This window comes from Anabrus simplex, chromosome 2, assembly GCF_040414725.1.
Source record: "Anabrus simplex isolate iqAnaSimp1 chromosome 2, ASM4041472v1, whole genome shotgun sequence".
NCBI classification, from domain to species: Eukaryota; Metazoa; Arthropoda; class Insecta; order Orthoptera; family Tettigoniidae; genus Anabrus; species Anabrus simplex.
The window spans coordinates 638553171-638575455 of NC_090266.1; the positions used below are offsets into that span (position 1 = coordinate 638553171).

At 39.8% G+C, this 22285-nt stretch overlaps 1 protein-coding gene across 1 annotated transcript in view; it reads left to right on the forward strand.

The window, feature by feature from the left end:
• Nup188 (nuclear pore complex protein Nup188) overlaps positions 1-22285 on the forward strand; it is a 752879-nt gene that overhangs the window by 426049 nt on the left and 304545 nt on the right. Inside the window, exon 14 of the mRNA XM_067139287.2 lies at positions 6814-7089. Within this exon, the coding sequence (XP_066995388.2) occupies positions 6814-7089 (276 nt within the window). The remainder of the gene's footprint in view (positions 1-6813; positions 7090-22285) is intronic.

Below are 22285 nucleotides of genomic sequence, written 5' to 3' on the forward strand. Positions count from 1 at the left end.
GGAAGGGGCACAGATTGTAACACCACCTTCCGATTGAGAGCCCTGTAATCAATGACAGGCCTGAAGCCTCCTTGGGGTTTCGGGACTAAAAAAATAGGCGAAGAATACGCTGACTTAGAGGGCCTAATAATACCGTCCTTCAACATCTGATCGATGATTTCTTTTAGAGCCTTCATTTTAGGTGGAGATAGCCTATAAGGTGGAAAACGGACAGGAATCGAATCCGTGACCTCAATTTTGTATTCAATAAGGTCAGTAACACCAAGAGTATCAGAGAACACCTCGGGAAACGACTGACACAATTTGCGAATACTATCAGCCTGCTCCTCAGGTAGATGTCTAAGGTCTAACAACATCTCATCCTGGGTAGGCGAAATAGAAGAACATGATGCAGAATTACACTTTAATAGAGGGATATTACAATTAGAGGCAAATTTGAAAGTGCAAGACCTACTCTGAAGATCGAGCACAAGACCAGTGTGAGAAATAAAGTCCGCTCCCAATATAATGGGGCAAGACAAATGCTTGGCCACAAACAATTTAACTTTCCATGTGAATTGAAAAATACGAATTTTGACATATAAGGAACCGAGAATTTCTAATGGAGAGGAATTAGCCGAAACGTATTGGATCGCCGACAAACAATAGTTAGGAAGCTTACAAACAGATTTCAATTTTGAATACCAATCAGCCGAAATAATAGAACAAACACTACCTGAATCTAAGAGAGCTGTTATAGGCTCGTTATTTAACTCAATTTTGAGAAAGGGGACTGGTGCGGGGGAATCCGCCGCAATCCTAAGACACTCTTTGGGACCTTCAAAAGATGAATTTGAAAATTGCTCGTTCCCTGAATTTACAACCTGTTTACCCGGGGCTGAGTCTCGGGAAGATGGATTAGTCGACTCAGCCGAAGCCACTAGTCACTTTTTATTATTGGCATAGGTGGAATTTGCACCAGAAGTTGAGCAGGAGGGGTTGCTATTCGAATTGGGACAATTCTTGGCGATATGTGAGAAAGCCCCACATTTAAAACAGCCTTGTGATGACCCGGCTCCATTCCTTGTCCCACTTGACTTGATCAGTGGACACTTGTTGCGCAGATGGTCAGGCGACCCGCAAGCATAACATTTACGGGGATTGACTGGTCGGCGAGGTGGAGGCCGAGTATTACTAAAGGAAGGCGGGGGTTCTTTCGCGACACGCAAAGAATCGGCGTATCTAACTCCTTCCGCTGAGACGGCCAATGCTTCAAGTTCAGAGAAAGTTTGCGGGCACGCCGCGAAACACAAATATGACCTGTAGGGTGGTGAAATCCCTTCCACAATAGCTTGTACAATCTGATCCTCAGGGAAATGAAGAGCAAACACCCTAGTATAAAACTTAATGTCCTGTATGAAATCAGCCAAGTTTTCATCCAAGCGTTGTACACGGTAATAGTACTTCTGAATAAGGGAGGACCTGGCCCTAGCCGGGATGAAGTTAGCTAGCAAATGGGCATGGAAATCCTCAATAGATGATTGCTCGGCAATGGCTCTTACGACTTTATCTGAGAGAATACCAATAGCATACGGATAGATAATTTGCAAAATTTGACATGGAGAAAGAGAAAACACAAGTGCATGATCCTGAAATTCAACCAGAAATCTTAAAAAAGAAATTACATCACTGGTGGTATTAACGGAAAACTTAGAGATACCTCTGAACAACATTGCCAATGGATGAGGCAAGCTGCTAAACCCGGGTGACATAGTAGGTAAAGGTTTCAATGACAAGGAAGTTAATTCAGAACGGATGTTACTCAATGATGCACGACGTTCAGATTCGTTGTCCAATGGGGCAGGGATAGTTTGAGCAGCAACGGTTATCCTATTAACTTCTCCCTTGGGAGGCGCTTCCTCACTACCTGCATTCACTGTGGTGGGTAGATCGCTTTTGGGAGGAACCTCCCCTGTTAACAATTGAGTGACCTTGCTAGATAATTCAGACATATTTTCAAGCAGCGTACTAGCTTCCTTCTTCTGAACGTCATTCAACTTTAGAGACAACAGATATTCGAAAAATGATATAGCCTAGGTTGCACACGCTTAATTTGATTAGGAGAAGGATCATTTTCATCAAAAAAACTAACTACAGAAGCTAGCCCAGTAATATTCTCCGTGATCGTGGAAAGAGAGTCGTCAATTTCTTTCTCTCCCAAATTGGGGATGGAAATGGGCAAATCTAGGGACTCTCTAAGCTTGTTTGTGTCTACTGCAACCGTGCCTCCAGATTGTACATTTCTAATAGTCAATTCATAGATCAACTCCTCCTTGCGCAAATAGTTAAGATGGAGAACATCGCGAGGGCCGGGCATGGTGACAGAACAATTTTGAAAAACTCAAAAAATTCCAGCAACTGGGAAAATAGTTAGAGTTCAGAACAAACAATGTTTAGCCGTCAAAAGGGGCTAAATTGAGACCCATTCAACCACGCTCTGCTACCATTTGTTACGGAGTTTTCCGTGGTAGGTAGAGGTGAAAGAAGGTGCGGGTGTGAATAGGTCTCCAGCTACGAAAGCAAAATTAATTTCAAATTTAACAAGGTTATATTTTCTTTTTTAAAACAAAGAAATAACAAGCATGGCAGGTACAAGGTAGCAAATCAAAAAGGGTAGTTACAATATTTACAGGAATTGGGCTTCGCGCCCTGATTTTACACAGCTTGGGCAATCAGCTCAGTTTTACCCCAAACACGAGTTTTAACAGAGGGGCAGAAAACCCCATTCATACCTAGGAGCCCTTGCTCCAAATTACACAGAAAAGCCTCCACGAGGCATACAACACTCAATTTTCAAAAGAGCCACTCGCTCTCAAAATTTAAGCCTCTCCCAGGCCACACCAAACTCCACCTTCAAGTTGTCCTCACTGGACATAGACACAGGGGTAAAATACCCAACCTACTGAGGTCTGTTAAATAAAAATGGGCAATTACATGACCTCTAAAATAACAATTTGAGAGGAGGCGATCTTGCACTCCTAATACACTTGTTTTTTAAAAACCTAATCTGGCTCTAGGCCACTAATGCAAGGGCTAATCCCATACTACCGAGGTGACTTTAGAAAAGAGCAATTTGTTTTACATTAACGAAGAATAGGTTGAGAAAATAAGTTCACCTCAAGACAATGTGAGTGGGAGCTCGAGAGGGTTAGCACTCTCCATCCCAATATGCAGCTTAAAAGAGAATAGAAGAAAAGATCGTTACATTTTAGGAAAAGGTTACATGGAGGAACGCTTCGCACCCGCCCCGAGAGTTAAACTGCTGAGCTAGCAAAGAAAGAATTTATTAATCGGCCATTACCTTATTGATGACCGCTGCCGAGGAAAGAGGCGCTTCCCGCCTCCTGCTATGTACTTTATACACTGAAAGATGGAACAGAAGTGGCCCGGAGACCCTAAAATCAGCAGTTTAAATACTCTCGCAGAAGGTTCTAGGCGTTAGGGGAATGAAAACACCCTCCCGCGATGATTTTATTGGTAGATCAATAAACCCCCTACACAATACTAAGAAGAAACACATAATTGGTGGAAAATTAATTCAAGAAATTCGGGATAGGCTAGATTTAAAACAAGGGGAAAGAAGGGGTTAATATTGCCAACTTAACCAAAGACTGAAAAAAAATTTAGCAAAGAACAAACATTTGAAATAAAAATTTCTCCAACAAAATAGTTCTTTGACTCCGCACTAGGTTGCACTATTGGTGATCTTCAGTAGTGTCCTCTAGAAGAGAAAGTTCACACTTCTTACTTCAAGCGAAACAAAAACACATCAAAAATGACACAGTTCAAAAACTCAAAGTTTTCCACGTGGTGACATCTTCTGAGAAGGTAGAGAATTAGTAGTGTAGATAAAGTTCAGACTTCCTCCAACAGAGGAGTTTCAACAGGCGCACATTTTAAATTAGCGGAGTGGAGGTGTACCGCCCGGTACAATAATAATAATAATAATAATAATAATAATAATAATAATAATAATATGTGCTTGGTGTAACCTGCCCTGTGTATTTTTTCAGCAGATTGTTGTTACTTGTTAGGATATTCAGAAAAGTTAGTAATATCACTAATATCTTTCATCTGTGATACAAAAAGTAAAATAAATGCGTTTTAATTAATTCATTTTAATGTTAGAGAAAAGTTCGACCATTTTTTACATTAACTGCAAGGTCATTTACCTGTTTGGAATTTCCAAGTTTGGCCCATATTTTATAGCCGAAAGTTGAAACAAACAAAAGCAAGGGGTATTTATAAATATCATATCATGCATGTGACATTCTGAACCATTTTTGTTAACTGCAAGGTCATTTACCTGGTTGAAATTTGAGTTTTTTGTTCATGTTAGCACCTAAAATTAAAACAATTTTTTTTAAAAAAAGGAATATTTACGAATTACACATCATGCTAGTGACATTGTGAAATATTTTACTTTAACTTCACGGTCATTTACATCATTTACCTCACTAGAACTGCAGAGATTTGTCTCAGAGATAGTTTTCAAAAAGTAAGGGGTTGCGATATTTTCCCATTTTGAGAAGTACGTACTGTTTTCTGGTGTACAAGCTATCCCCTGCAGCATTAGAAGTCCAATTAGAGTTTTTATGTCAGTTGAATTTGTATCCACCCAATCTCGCGCTCGTGACCGTGGTTTCAAGTTCGAATGGGCTTCTAAAAACTGTTTAGCATACACATTGGTCTGTTCGGCAAAAAGTTGAAACATATCATCACCTATGAACCGTTCAAAATATTCCAACACATTGGATTCATCGTCGAAGTCCACATTTACACCACTAGCACCAGAAAATACGAATTTCTGACGTGAAACATTACGCGGCGGGAAAGGTGGAAACATGTCTAGCACTTCGCCCTCATCCGATTTGTCATGTTGTTCACCTTGTTCTTCATTCTCAATTTCTGAACCACTTTCACCATCGGGCTCACCTTTATTTGTATCAAACCACTCGTCTTTGGATTTCTGAGAAGATAAATCGTCAGAATCATTCTCTAAGTGTTGAATAATCTCATGTTCTTCAAGCGTTTCGAACTAGATGGTGCCATATTTGGCCTACTGCAGACAAGTAGCACCGCACAGTTGTAAAATAAAAGCAAATAAGCTTTAAGAAGCGCGACGTGGTATTTGCTGTCATCGAGCGGGGTAAAACATCAATTAATACGACAATACACGACGCGGCAAAGTAGCTCTTCATACCCAGGAGATATTGGCGGTAAAAGACGAGTACGTATGTATTCGTTATGCCCATTACCCTATAACATTCAGCGTACGAATATATACATCATGCCCAGTCAAGAGGTTAAGCCTGTATCCATTTGCAGTTCATTTTCACCCCCCATAATTAGTTCCTCCTCTGAGTTTTCGGATTCAGCAGTTCTTCGGAGTACTCCCTCCACATCATTTTAAGTTCCTCCTCTTTTTCCACTTCCTTGGTATCTTTGTTGACTGTTTTGACATAATCATATCTGCCCTTCTCATACTCTTAACGATTCCATATACAGTAATTGTTTCTTACTACCTCCAATATCTTCTTTCATCATCTTGGTTCACTCTTTCATCCACCTTCTCCTCTCATCGGCCACCAACCTGTTTTACTTGTATTTTCTTTCTTTCTTGACTGATGCTCTTCTCATGGTTTCACTACACTATTTCGGACACATGTCCTATGTGTGTATTTCTATATTTTGTGTTCCAGTCTTGGGAAACATTTTTTCTGGGTGTTATTTCTTCTGTCATTCCCTGGATTAACTTCAGGCTGCAAGGAGTCGTTTGTTCCATAGATTAGACATGACAAAAATTTGTTACAGTCTGTGTTTTTTATTCTTTCCAAGGCTCTATATTGTCTTGCAAAACAAATTTTCTTTTAACCTCTTCCACCGACTGAAGAATGTAACAGTTAAAAACTGATTTGAAACTGAAAGGAAATAGCTTCAGATATTACACAAAAGGCCTATCACAATGAAAGGGTTTTTTTGTCATGGTGAACTCTCTTACCTTTAATTGTCCCCTACCTTCTTCTACAGTGCATTTTATACTAACTGCCAAGTGTTCGATAAGGCCAGTCCTCTAGATATCAGATTCTGCTAGGTGAAGGTAGTTCTTCTGCTTTGTCTGCCATCGGAATGGTAAGTCCTGTTCCTCTGTCCAAGCCGTTTACTATCTTCTCCTTTAACCCTGGGTAGGGTATTAGAAGGTATTACCAAAAACATATCAGATGTAAGGCTTTTCAGGCATTTTTGACATTTTTGACATGCTCTGTTGGTGAAAAATTTCCAATTCCCTCCATGGGAATTTAGAATTTTCCATAAGGTATTACCAGCCCGACCAATGTGCTTTAGAGAGGTGTTACCCTTTGTCCTAGTTTATGACACATAAAGCCTGGCTAACCAAACATTGAACCTAGGTTGGCAGGTAAACATGGAATATGGGCTGATAAATATGTGTTAGTGAACTTTGTATTCATGTCATAAAATGTAATAACTTATTGACTCTTTCAATCATTGTATTTGTCAGGGCAGTTATAAAAGAAATTATGTTGAACTCAGTAAACAGTATATGGAAATTGATTTTTTCCATTTCATTCTATTTTTAAATTTAAGGTTCTTAAGGACTTTTTGGAGTTAAATGTATTAAATGTAGTTAAAAAAGCAGCTTCACTATTAGAGAAATAAATAGTTTTAGTGTAAATACACATGTCCACTTTTCAGATCATATCATGATTTTAATTATAAGTTCTTAATTATTCTCTTTTAATTTATTATGTTCAGCGTTATCCCAAGACACTACTTCCATGCATGGGCATGAAACCTCGTCTTGTGAGAGAATTATTTGTCAACAAGCTAAAATCAAGGCTTGAAACATCATCATTGAAGGAATCGCTCCTAATCCTCATTAGTACATGTTGTGAATATCAACCTGGAATGTGTCAAGCACTCTTCAACATCCAAACTGTAGAGGATGAGGAAACTGAGGGACAAAATGTAAAACGCCCTGACATTGGCTGTCTCATATATTTGTGTGGGATACTAAGGGATGTCCAAGAGGTATGTGATTCAAGGAGTTCATTCAGTCAATTTGACTAAATTGTACTTGTAATAGTGAGTGCTGTTAAAAAAATTAACTACTTTTAGCAGAATATAAGTTTCCATTTTGATGTAGTTGTCCTAAATAATTTTTGTATTATGTGCAACTAAATATAAATACGTTGCAGTTTATATTGACTAGTTGTATCACTGAATAAATGCTAAGTGGTTGTGTGTTTGATCATGTGATTAACCTCAGCCTATAATATGCTGTATATAGGAAGAAAGGAGCATCAAGAGGATTCGGTAACTCATAATAGGATAATTACAAGGACAGATCAATGTGGGGAGAAGGAAAAATAGGAAGAAAATACAAAAGGATAGGGGCTATCTCCACATCTTGAGACATTGCTTTCTTCAAATAGACTGCCTATCTTCACATCAATCCCAATTCTTCTACATATATTTATTCTCAGTCATTGACTAGCTTATTTCCGTTTCCCAGCTTCATCAGGAGGATGGAAATCAACATTCACAATCTTGATAGATCTTCAGTCTTGATGTGGAAAATGTAGGATAAGAAGGAAGTTGGATAAACACAAAATGAGTGCATAAACAAAAAAAATCAATATCCTGACGAATATGGGAAGCAGAAACAAGCCAGTCAGGTACAGAGAAGAAATGAATGTAGAATTGGGATACCTTTTTTTCTATATCACGATGTTCTGGCACTGATCTGTCATAGTGTTTGTCCTTTTATGTATTCCTTTTGATGTCCTTATCTTTTGTATATGAATTTTCACTTGTTTGTTCCTTTCCATTACTCTGTTACACCTAGTTATAGGTGTTATAATGATCAAATGAATGTAATCCTTGATCCTATTTTCTCGTGCTGAACCCTTGAACTCATTAATTGTATTTGTCAGGACAGTCATATATATAAATTATGATATACTAAGTAAACAGTATATGGAAACTGATTTTTTTATTTCATTCTTAATTTTATTCTTTTTGTTTTGAATTTAAGGATCTTAAGGAATTTTTGGAATTAAATTTATTAGATGTAGTTAAACCTTCACATACATATAACCCTAGCCATTTCCAGTACTTTCTGCTTAAGGAGGGAGCCTATTACTTGTACTATAGTTAATGAACTCTTCATGCTGCTATACTTAATTAACTCTTCATGCTGGATATTTGAAAGTTTCTCCTCCAAGCCGAATGGGATAAGGATATGGAGCTGCCATTACTTCTGGAGGGCTATAACGGGGTTTAGTATTACGAAGGTGGTTTGAAAAGTCCGTGCAAAGTCTGAGAGATGGCACCACCGGTGCGTATCGAGGTCATGTTTAGTTAGTAGCATCTCTTCAATGAACGTACACCAAGTTTCAGCCATATTGGTCTATTTCTTTGTGTTTGGCATTCGTATGAATCAAGGAAGTGAAGTGATTTTCAAGAAATGGATGAAAAAGTATTTTGAGTGGTATTAAACATTACTTTATGAAAGGCAAAATGCCTCAGGAGACTAAAGAGAAGCTTGATAAACATTATGGTGATTCTGCACCTTCGATTAGAACAGTTTACAAGTGGTTTCAAAATTTTCAGACAAGCCATACGGGCACAAGTGACGCTGAACTTTCTGGACGGCCTGTGGAGGTTATGAATCCAGAAATCATTGATCAAATCCATGATATGGTAATGGATGACAGAAGAGTTAAGGTTAGTGAGAGTGCTGTGGGCATCTCGACTGAATGGGTACGTAATACTTTGCATAAACATTTGGACATGAGGAAGCTCTCCGCAAGATTGGTGCCGCGATTGCTCATGCTTGACCAAAAACAGAATTGTGTGAAGTGTTGCAAGGATGGTTTGCAGCTGTTCCAGAAGAATCTGGAGGACTTTAAGAGTCGTTTTGTCACTGTGGATGAAACATGGATACATTACTATACTCCTGAGACCAAACAAAAAAACAGTGCGTTACCAAGGGGGAATCTACACCAAAAAAGGCGAAGACCGTTCCTTTGGCCGGAAAGGTTATGGCGACTGTCTTTTGAGATTCGCAAGGGATAATCCTCATCTGGAAAAGGGTAAAACTATTACAGGTGCATATTATTCATCTTTATTGGACCGTTTGAAAACCAAGCTGCAAGAAAAACCCCGCAATTGGTCCACAAGAATGTCCCTATCCATCACGACAACGCGGGGAGAGGGAGGGATCAAAAGGAAATATCCCCGGACTCTGTAAAATTGGTACTTAGGACTAAGTAATGGATGTGCTAAAGAAACCAGGTGACTTTGGAATACAGTAGAACCTTAATGGATCGTTCCCTGAATGTTAAAGTTCCCTGCATCTATCATTCCTTGAACTATTGTCTTATCACACTAATTTTTAAAAACTGTCCTTGGCCACAGTTTTCTGCATAGATCGTTTGTGAGAAAAATATATGCAAACTTTGAATTTAAGGCAGCAACCCAGTACTGTAGCATAGACTACTGGCAACTTTTTACGGAGGGAATGTACGGGCGATACAGACTTGCTAGACTTGAGGAAGTGTCTGAGCTGGAGCAAGGATCATGTAGGCTGGAGTGCAGTGTGCAGGTTATTCATGCGCAACCGAGCTATATAAATACATGTATGAGCCTTCTTATACCAAGGCTATTGCTTGAAATGCTAAGGCATCATTTTGTGCTGTTTCATTTCACCCTGACAGGTTCTCTGCTGTGCCTCGGTTGTATGTGGTAGTTACAGTATTATCTGTAGTTCGTAATTGCATTCTGTTGTCTAATTTTTTTTTCTATGTCTTTTTGTTTTTTATTATATGTCACATCCCATGAAAAATGTGAGAACTTTTGAAGTACCGATGGAAAATTGTGGAAGCAAATCCGTCTGAAAACAGAGTAGATATTGCTAAACATCTTGGGAAAGCATCTTTCACTTACAACTCCATATCTGCCAAGAAGAATGAGAATGGTGCAAATTAATAAATGTGTCAGTTCGAGTAAAAGGAAAACCGGTAGAGAACCTACACTTTTTGAGCTGGTAAGCCTCTTTTCCAGTATCCCTATAGATGGAACCATATTATGAGAGAAACCCAGGAAGATAGCTGCAAATTTTAACATCGATAATTTTGCTGAATCAACTGGTTGGATTGCTCATTTTAAAAAAATATATAATTTGCTTTACGTCATACCATCTCAGATATGTCTTATAGCGACGGTTGGATATGAAAGGGCTGGGATTGGAAGGAAGCGACCGTAGCCGTAATTAAGGTTCACCCGCAGTATTTACCCGATGTGAAAATGGGAAACCACGGAAATCCATCTTCAGGGCTGTAGACAGCGGGATTCAAACCCATTATCTCTGGAATACAAGCTGATAGATATATGACGCAAACTGTGCAGCCATTTACTCTGATCGCTCAGTTTAAAGAGCGTCGTGCAATAGTTTTCAAGAAGGTTTCCCTAGAAGGTGCGTCTATGGATACAGTCGGTAAGGATCTGTAGTTCAAGATGCTGCCATCTCCACTGGAGGGGTACAAGCCGCGTGACATATATGACTCAGACAAGACCAGACGTTTTACAACAACGTCCTTCCGGACAGGACACTGCGCTAATGGCTTAATCTTCCCATAGGGAAAAAAGTTTGACTAACCATTCTGCTGTGCATCATCAGTGATTGCGATGATAAGTGCAAGTTCTAGTGGGAAAGTCATTAAAGCCCTGTTGTTTTAAACAGACAAAAAACTGCCCATTAAATGTTATGCTAACAAAAAGGCTCACAATTTTTAAGGTCATTCGATGCTACAACGGTGCACAAGGAAGAAAACTTGTGCTCTTTGTGGGTAATTGTGCAACTCATCCACAGCACTCGTTAATTTCTTCATAATGTGAAAATTGTGTGTGTTCCCTCAAACTGTACCAGCGTGTTGCAGCCTCTTGATCATGGGGTAAAAAATGTTTCAACCAACTGTATCGTAAGCGTATAATTCAAACTGCTGAGTGCTTCTTTGTTGCAGGAGGAAGTGAGCAAGAATATTGACCTTCTGCAAGCAATTTATTTGATGGCAGGATTCCCAACTTACTGTAGTGAACTGCTGCCCTAAAGGTGGTTTCAGCTATCAGCTGCGTGCAGCAGAAAGACCCTGCCGAAAATTCCTGTGCTAATGGTGAAGATAGTGATGATGACGATGTCTTTATTGAGGGCTGCGGACAATTAAGGGGTGAAAATGATGCTGTCCCCATAGATTTTGAAGACTGTGCTGGCCGATTCTAATGTAGCCACATATGGAGTGGAACACATGGAAGAGCTGTGCGATGTAGGGGCAGGGGATAGGAGTAATGAAGGGGAAAATGAACATCGTAAGCCCCATGTTGTCCGAGTTTCATCAAAGTGCTTGCTGCCTTAGTGGAAGTGAAATACTTCATGTACTCACATGATATCAGTGATCTTGAAGAAAACTTTATGGAGGTAGAGACGGCATGGTTTAATCTGGAATGCAAAGCTTCGATGAAACTAAAAGCAATAATATTACGAACATTGCTATTAAAGATAAACTTTTGTATTGGTTCCTTCACCCTTTCCAAGAAACAAGTGTTGACCCCTGTTCTTTGTAGCAACTGCGCATGCGCAGATTATGGTTCTTCAGCTGGGAGCCGACCATGTTCATGACTGCAATTTACATCTCCATGATTAGGTTATTAAACGATTTTGAACTTTTTTTCTTAATTGGATTATCTTTAATATTCTGTATTGTAAAAAACTTAACTGTATTTATTAAATATGATTATTATAACTGAATACTCTCTCCCCAGTTGGTGGTTATCTGTGACTGGGAGAGAAGAGTATTTTATTCTGATTGAGTTATCTTTCATACATTGGATGGAGTTATGCTTCAATAGACTAAGCACCATTTGAAAATTGAAATTTTAGCACTATCTTGTAGAGGAAAGCTTGAACTACTTATAATAAATTGCCCACTGTCTTACAAGAGGGCATTAGTTTTCAGTAAACTGAAAACCTAAGCGACATATCGGGAATCAGTTAAACTTTAAATTGCATCAGTAGACTATGCGACGTTCCATCTTGCATCATTAGACCAAGCACTTCATTCCTTGCATTGTGTCGTGGATGACAGCGAGGGAGCCCACGTTTTTGATAGTGGCAAGTTATTGACATGGTGATACATTGAGTGGTTATCAACTTGCGAAGTTCCGCGATGTATCAAGTACTTCCGAAAGTAAGGAGAAGGACAATGCTACTAATGCAGCTTGCTAAAATGGTTACTTCAGAGAATCATTCCCTAGAAGAACTTTCTAAGGTTGGTATCAAAATGAGATTGTTGTACGGTATCTAATACGGTAGTCTGCAATGTAAGTAATATTTTTGTATTGATATATTTGAGGAAGCTGCGAAGGCTTCACTGTAACAGTGCTTTAACATGTTATGCTAGGTAATACGCGCTAAATCAGTGAATTCCAAATCAGAATAATGAAAGCAGTGACTTTGCAGATATTTAGCGTGCCCTCAAATTTCATCAGCGTTTACACACGGCAGAGGACTACATAAACGTAATGATAAACTGCAGGCGGAATATCCGCGTTGTTGATCGCTGGATGGAAAACACGTCGTTCTTCAGTTCAGCAGAACTTGAAAAACTGATTGTGAATTGGGAAACGGATGTCCATGGTTGCAAGATTAACTGGCAAACCTGAAAGTAATACAGGTCTTGAAATTACAGCCGTTCAGTATGTACATCAAGATTGGGACGATCACGGCGATCTAGAGTTCCGTTTAATTGGGCATTAATACCTTTGTGGCCAAATGGAAAACCTATCTCTGAAGCCAAACTTCGAGACCGTAAGTCCCTGATGCACCTAATACTTGCAGATGCCAAACAGTTTTACCAGGAACGTCAAGTAGATTCTGGCATCGTGGACAGCATAGATGGATTCAATGGAGATCCTGATTTTGAGATTGAATGAACTGAGAGTAACAATCTTATTACTTGTCCAGTGTTTTATATGAATTTATGAGAACAAATATTTTTAATCACATTTTGCTGTTCCTATTCAGTTCAACTGAGATAAGTAATTAAAATTCATACTTTTTTTCAGAATCGCTTTATTTTCCTTGCAATAAGGTAATCATAACCACATATACCAACCTTCAGATCCTTTACTTAGGTTAAGGGACTGGCATTCTGATGATGGTGATGATGCTTGTTTAAAGGGGCCTAACATCTAGGTACAAGAGACTGCTATTCTACTTAGGAACTAATGTGTGTCTGAAGGAAAACAAAACTTACCCAAAGGCTTGAAAATATCACGTCTGTACTGTACTCTCAGAACATAATAGGCCTATCGTGAAGGAAAATCCACAATGGAATACGCATTGCATTATATAGACTGCAATGGCTTGCTTCTTACTATTTGTATTTGACTCAGATAAGTTGAAATTCGTCAAAGCAAGAAGTGGTTATAGCAGTGACTTTAGGGAATAGCTCCCCTTCTAGAATTTCTCCATCTAGAACTTGAATACTGTGCCGGAGTTATGGCGGGGCTTACGATGGTTCAAGCACTTAGCGCAGTGGGAGAATCAGGTTTTAATCATGACTGCGGTCACATATTTTTTTGAAGTCTAACTCAGTAGATACTCAACAGTAAGTGATAATTGGTGTAGTATGGTGATGCATTATTCGCACATGAGAAATACCTTAAATTGCATCAGTAGACTAAGCACCATGTTTTGAAGAAAATCTATGAACTGTGGGTGTAAAAATGTTGAAATTTGGTGAGAAGGTACAATCTACTATCCTACAACACCAGGAATACCATGTTTAAAAAATTGTTTGCTCGAATTTATACATAACGTACACCAAGTTTCCAACCATGTCATGTGAAAAGAATAAAACACAGCCTAAAAATTTCTTTTCTCGATTCTGAATAATGAAAAATTACACATTCTTTGAAATCCTTTGTATTTTGCTAAAAATGCAAATTATCGCCATAATATCCTCTTACAACACTTATTTGCAATAAGAGTACTGACCTTACAGGTTTTCAGTTTTTGTAATATCTGAAGCCATTTCCTTTCTGTTTCAACTAAGTTAATTTATAACTACCCCCTGTAGGTGGGGGACGCAGACGAAGAATTAGTACTACTCTGTGTGGAGCACCATGGGCCTGCGTTGCCTGTGTGTACTGCCTTTATGTGAGGAACACCATGGGTCTGTGTTCCCTGTGAGTGATACCATAATGTGTGATACACTGTGGGTCTACATTGCCTGTGATTAGTACCACTATGTGAGCAATGCCATGAGTATGCATGGCCTGTGATTAGATCCACGATGTTAGGAACTCCGCGGATATAGCCGGTGCCCCCTGATTAGTCACACAAAGTGCGGAAAGCCAATGGTCTGCGTTGCTCGAGTGTAGTACCCATATGTGAGGAACATCATGGATCTGTTATCTGCGAGTGGTGCCATTGTGTGTTATATACAGTGGGTCTACATTACCTGTGATTAGTACCACTAAAGGAGAACACCATTGTTCAGCTTTACCAGTGATTAGTACAGTTATGAGGAGCCGGTGACCTGTATTTTGGACCCCTTTAGACAACAATCATCACTGCAGCCCCATGTGGGTGGGGGGATGCAGATCAAGAATACACCCAAGGTATCCGCTGCCTGTCGTAAGACATGACTAATAGGGGCAACCAAGGGATGGTTGTATTAGAACCACGAAACTACTTGTGATTAGTACCCTTTTAAGTTTCCTATCTTCCATTCTCAGTTCAATACGGACAAAAATGAAATTCTTAGATTTAAATTAGTACCATCATGCAGGGAACACTATAGATCGCCTTTACTTGTGAGTAGTACCACTATGTCAGGTATTCAATAGGTTTGTGATTAGTAGCAACAGAGTGTGAATCATTATGGGTTTTACAGTACCCGTGATTAGTACCATTGTGAGAAACACCACGGGTCTGGGCGTTGCCTGTGATTGATTAGTACCCACTATGTGAGGAACACCACAGGAATACTGGCACCCGTGATTAGTACAGCTAGGTCAGGAACACCATGCGTTTGTATTGCCTATGAGTGGCACCATTATGTGAGAAACACCACAGGTCTGCGTTACCTGAGCGTCGTACAATACTTGTGAGTAGTACCATAATGTGTGGAACACAGTGAGTCTATGCCACTTTTGATTAGTACTGCAACATGACGAATACCATGGTTCTACCACAATAACACACAGTTACCTACACATGGCAGATGCCGCCCACCCTCATCGGAGGGTCTGCCTTACAAGGGCTACACCCGGCTAGAAATAGCCACACAAAATTATTATTACTTTACTAGCGATAAGTACCATCATAAGTGTCTGTTGACCTGGATTTTGGACCTCTTTAGACAATAAGCATCCTCGATTCAGGATTCAGCTTTAGAAGCTGTCCCTTGGTCAGCAATAATATTGTTTGATAGTTGCTGGTCGGATCCACATTTAAATTCATATGTATCCATTCATTCTTCATCACGTGATCAGAAGATGATTTTGAACTTTTAACGTGTCATTACATTTTGTCGCATTTTGTACCATTATGGGCCAATTACCTATATATTAGGCTCCTTTAAACGAGCATCGTCATCATGATCATCTCAGAATATTAGGCATTGTGAATTGGATCCACTGATCGTTTTCGATTCATGGCCTTTGTTTCATCATTAGTTTTATTCTCGTCAGGGGATACATTTTGAAGTTTGAATTATCATATCATTTCATTGCACTGCGTACCATTAGGGGCCTATGACCTAGCTCTTAGGCCCCTTTAAACAACAATCATCATCATTATCATCAATTTATAACTGTTAGGCTTTTAGTTAAGTTGTTTCTTTTTGAGGTGTAATGCTTTACCGAATGTTTTCTCTTTCAGGTAGTTTATAAATTTATTTACTGAAAGTTGGTTTCAGCAGACTGAAGAGCCTGTTGTTGTTGTTGTAGTAGTAGTAGTAGTAGTAGTAGTAGTAGTAGTAGTAGTAGTAGTAGTAGTAGTAGTAGTAGTAGTAGTAGTAGTTGTTGTTGTTGTTGTTGTTGTTGTTGTTTGACTCATCAGTCCATAGACTGGTTTGATGTAGCTCTCAACACTACCTGATCCTGTGCTAACCTTTTCATTTCTACTGAACTACTAAGCCCTACATTGGCCCTAATCTGCTTTGAAGAGCCTAGCAGTAAAAAATAACCGTTTTCAGCTATTACGAGATGTAAAGAAAAGTTAGAAGAAAAGGGGTAAAAATAATGCTATTTATTATTCTTGCGTATGTTGTGGTTGCATTATTTTGACGGCTCCTATAGGTATATAGTATGAGGTTTACATAAGGAAGAATGTGCAAATTCAGTAGCCTACCTATATTTTGTTATTTTTCTTTCCCCCTACTTTCTATGTTACCCGCATTTATAATTTTACTGCACCTACCGTCATTCACACCCTCCACCCTTCGAAAATGATGCATCAAGGTCTTATTATATATGCTTCTATGAGAAGAACGGTCAGAAGATTACCAGGTTTAAGAAAGGAAGTAGAATAATTAATTAAGGCTGTGATGGACTCATTGATAGAAAAAACAAATCCTAAAGAATCGTGATTAGTACCATCGTGTTCATTCCACTGATGTGGGGGAACGGGCATGCGGCATCACGGGCAGGTGTCAGTGCAGGGGAAGTTGCCATGCGCCGCTGACTTGCGTCAGTTCCTCTCTGTTCGGAACGGGTCTGCATTACCTATGAGTAATACCACTATATTAGGAGCACCATGTGTCTGCATTTCCTGTGATTGGTACCACTATATGATAACACCATGGGATTGTGCATTGCCCGTGATTAGTACTACTCTGTGAGGAACACCATGGGTCTGTGTTCCCTGTGGGTGATACCATAACGTAAATGACAAGCAGTTTCGTTGTAGAATTGGAAGACAAAATATGGGAAGCCTTTGGAAGTACTGGAAGGAAGTAATGTACTTTATTGATTTAGAAAATGAGCAGCAAAATTTGCAGACTTGGGTCTTGAAGTTGTGGAGAACTTCAGATACTTACGACCTAAATTATGCAAGACTTGATATTGGCATGAATAAAACTCAGTCTGTTTCATTCCTCTAATTTATTTCTGGATGACCCAACAAATGTGTGTGCGTGCACACACGCGCGCGCGCGCACACACACACACACACACACACACACACACACACACAAAATTCTAATTAACCATGAATGGCCACACTTACTAATTACTTTCTATTTATAACAGTCTCGTGCAGTGATGGCTAAACAGCCCAACAGTTTTCAACAGCAGGACGATATCACAGCGAACATTAACATTAACACAGGTCCAGCTACCTTCACACTTGCGATAGCAGCTTCCCTCGCTGACTCACGCCGAGCCTCAGTCCACAGAAATACACGAACGCACAGCACAGCCTTCCATTTCGTTGTCTCCAGCCCACCAACTCACTGTTCTCTTCGACACAACAACAGCAGCTCTTCGTTCAGATCTTGGTGGGTCTCCAGCGACAGTCAACACCCCTGTTGCTCTCAGCCCAGCCACCGAACCTCAACACACTTGAGTCTCACACTGACTCCACCCCTGAACCCAACTCTCACTTTAGCCCCACCACGGAGTCTCATTCTGACTGACTGTCCGCAGCTAGCCTCCCTTTTTATAGCTTGGTTGATTTGAGCCAGAATTTTATCCGATGTGGCTAGAGCCAGAACATTCCCATTGAATCTCCAAGAAACTCGCAGGTAAGCCAGCCGACGGGAACAATATACGGAGAGTCTGCCCCCCCCCCACAAGCCGGCTGGGAGTTCCCAGGTCATCTGAATCACTAGCTCCTTCCTGGAAATACAGAAAGGGACTACTACGGGGCTGACACATAACAGTATGGATATCAAGTGGTAGATTATCATACACAAACTCTTATCACAGATTTTTAAATGTACTGTTAAGCAAAGATATGCCAGTTAAGGCTAGTGAAATAATGTACAAGGCATGTTCAGTCTATTTTGACATGTGCAGCTGAAATTTTGCCTATGACAAGGAAGTATAAAAATCAAATACAGATTACACAAATTGTATTTATGAGAATAGTTTATTTGTAGTAATTGACATTAGTAATATTTATTTAGATTTTACATTGAATAGTTCTGTAGGCGTTCAGTAGATTATGTGTTGTAGGTGAGGTTTTACCCTGTTTCTATTCTGGATTAAGAGAAAGAAGAAATAAATAAATTTTTTCTTCTTAAATTTGGTCTGTTGATAGAATATTTACAATGTCAGGATATTGTAAGGAGTTGTATCTTCTGCAGCATTTATATTTGTACAGATAATAGCCACAGTATCTCCAATAGAAATTTGCCAGTTGCATTTATCATGAAGGTAAAACTTGCATCAAATAACATGATACCCTTTTAAGTTTTGTTTACAGAAAGAAATTCAACTGAATATACAGTATTCTGCAGGCAAAATAGTTAAGTAATTGAAGTATTATAGATTATTGCAGTTCTTCGTGTTCAAATTACTGCACTGTGTCACCGATTGACCAGGGTATAGTGTAATCTTCAGGCATGCATATACACATACACACATCTATATATATAAAATAAGAGTTTGTGGGTTACTGTAGTCACGTCCTAGTTCGTGAACCATGGGCAACGGCTGAGTGGCCTAGTGAGTGGTCCTGAGAGTCGGGATACCAGTTGCTATGGAATGGGAGTGGGCATCTCGGACATATTCTGAGTCGTGGCCCTCCTTGTGCTCAGGCGGCTAGAACTATACAATTCACCGGTGGTCCATAACCCGTTAGAGGAGAGATCTTCACTTGGACTATGTGCAAGTAGGGCAACATCCTGCTTCATGAATTTACCGAGCTCAGAACACTTTAAGCAAGCCTCGGACCTATGGGAGTAATGGAGTCCCACTCCCATTTGACAGGCGAGGGACTCCTTGGAAACAACTTGGCGAACGAAATGGAATTCGATGGGGAGCTATCAATATTAATGGGGCTTATGGAAGAAAGAAGGTAGAACTGGCTGAGTCAGCAAAGAGGATGCATCTGGATGTGCTAGGAGTAAGTGATATTCGGGTAAGGGGAGATAATGAGGAAGAGGTAGGAGATTATAAAGTGTACTTGACGGGTGTTAGAAAGGGAAGGGCAGAGTCCGGGGTTGGGCTCTTTATCAGGAATACCATTGCACGCAACATAGTTTCTGTTAGGCACGTAAATGAACAAATGATGTGTGTAGATTTGTCAGTTGGAGGAATTAGGACTAGAATTGTGTCCGTGTATTCACCATGTGAGGGTGCAGATGAGGATGAAGTTGACAAGTTTCATGAAGCATTGAGTGACATCGTGGTCAGGGTCAACAGCAAGGATAGAATAGTGCTAATGGGCGATTTCAATGCGAGAGTTGGAATAGAACTGAAGGATACGAAAGGGTGATTGGTAAATGTGGGGAAGATATGGAAGCTAATGGGAATGGGAAGCATTTGCTGGACTTCTGTGCTAGTATGGGTTTAGCTGTTACGAGTACATTCTTCAAGCATAAGGCTATTCACCGCTACACATGGGAGGCTAGGGGTATCAGATCCATAATAGACTATATCTTAACAGACTTTGAATTCAGGAAATCTGTAAGGAATGTACAAGTTTTTCGTGGATTTTTTGATGATACAGACCACTATCTGATCTGTAGTGAACTAAGTATCTGTAGGCCTAGGGTAGAGAAAGTGAAATCTGTCTGCAAACGAATAAGGGTAGAAAATCTTCAGGACGAGGAAATTAGACAGAAGTACATGGATATGATTAGTGAGAAGTTTCGAACAGTAGACAGTAAGCAGGTTCAGGATATAGAAAGCGAATGGGTGGCATACAGGGATGCTGTAGTAGAAACAGCGAGGGAATGCCTAGGAACATCTGTGTGTAAAGATGGGAAAAGGCGAACATCTTTGTGGAATGATGAAGTGAAAGCAGCTTGTAAACGTAAAAAGAAGGCTTATCAGAAATGGCTCCAAACAATGGCCGAGGCAGACAGGGATTGGTACGTAGATGAAAGAAACAGAGCGAAACAAATAGTTGTTGAATCCAAAAAGAAGTCCTGGGAAGATTTTGGTAATAACCTGGAAAGGCTAGGTCAAGCTGCAGGGAAACCTTTCTGGACAGTAATATAGAATCTTAGGAAGGGAGGGAAAAAGGAAATGAACAGTGTTTTGAGTAATTCAGGTGAACTCATAATAGATCCCAGGGAATCACTGGAGAGGTGGAGGGAATATTTTGAACATCTTCTCAATGTAAAAGGAAATCATCATGGTGGTGTTGGAAACAGCCAAGCTCATGGGGAGGAGGAAAATGATGTTGGTGAAATTATGCTTGAGGAAGTGGAAAGGATAGTAAATAAACTCCATTGTCATAAGGCAGCAGGAATAGATGAAATTAGACCTGAAATGGTGAAGTATAGTGGGAAGGCAGGGATGAAATGGCTTCGTAGAGTAGTAAAATTAGCGTGGAGTGTTGGTAAGGTACCTTCAGATTGGACAAAAGCAGTAATTGCATCTATCTATAAGCAAGGGAACAGATTGCAACAACTATCGAGGTATCTCATTGATTAGTATACCAGGCAAAGTATTCACTGGCATCTTGGAAGGGAGGGTGTGATCAGTCATTGAGAGGAAGTTGGATGAAAACCAGTGTGGTTTCAGACCACAGAGAGGCTGTCAGGATCAGATTTTCAGTATGCGCCAGGTAATTGAAAAATGCAACGAGAGGAATAGGCAGTTGTGTTTGTTTCGTAGATCTAGAGAAAGCATATGACAGGGTACCGAGGGAAAAGATGTTCGCCATACTGGGGGACTATGGAATTAAAGGTAGATTATTAAAATCAATCAAAGGCATTTATGTTGACGATTGGGCTTCAGTGAGAATTGATGGTAGAATGAGTTCTTGGTTCAGGGTACTTACAGGAGTTAGACAAGGCTGCAATCTTTCACCTTTGCTGTTCGTAGTTTACATGGATCATCTGCTGAAAGGTATAAAATGGCAGGGAGGGATTCAGTTAGGTGGAAATATAGTAAGCAGTTTGGCCTATGCTGACGACTTGGTCTTAATGGCAGACTGTGCCGAAAGCCTGCAGTCTAACATCTTGGAACTTGAAAATAGGGGCAATGAGTGTGGTATGAAAATTAGCCTCTCGAAGACTAAATTGATGTCGGTAGGTAAGAAATTCAACAGAATTGAATGTCAGATTGGTGATACAAAGCTAGAACAGGTCGATAATTTCAAGTATTTAGGTTGTGTGTTCTCCCAGGATGGTAATATAGTAAGTGAGATTGAATCAAGGTGTAGTAAAGCTAATGCAGTGAGCTCGCAGTTGCGATCAGCAGTATTCTGTAAGAAGGAAGTCAGCTCCCAGACGAAACTATCTTTACATCGGTCTGTTTTCAGACCAACTTTGCTTTACGGGAGCGAAAGCTGGATGGACTCAGGGTATCTTATAAGTTAGAAGTAACAGACATGAAAGTAGCAAGAATGATTGTTGATACAAACAGGTGGGAGCAGTGGCAGGAGGGTAGACCAAGACGATGATGGTTAGACTCGGTTTCTAACGATTTAAAGATAAGAGGTATAGAACTAAATGAGGCCACAGTACTAGTTGCAAATCGAGGATTGTGGCGACATTTAGTAAATTCTCAGAGGCTTGCAGACTGAACGCTGAAAGGCATGGCAGTCTATAATGATAATGTATGTGTGTATGTATGTATGTATGTATGTATGTTGTCTGTACATTGCTCAGAATTGGAAAGGAATGGTATTTCTTTACCGGTCATATCCATAGTAACAAAGAAATGCAGTGTTTACTTTTCCGTAATTTCTGTCTGTCTGTCTGTATGTATGTACACGCATCACTAGAAAACGGCTGAAGAGAATTTAATAAAAATCGGTATGCAAAGTCGGAGAATAAGTCGCTACAATCTAGGCCTTAAATAATTTTATTCACGCTGATTGAAATGGTAGTTTAGGGGATGGCCTAAAATTTAGTTATCAAATATTTCTGTTATTGGTGGTTCTATCTTAATGAAAATTAGTATGCAAATTTGGGAAATAAGTTTCTACAATCTAGGCTATAAATAATTTTGTTCACGCTGAGTGAAATGGTAGTTTAGG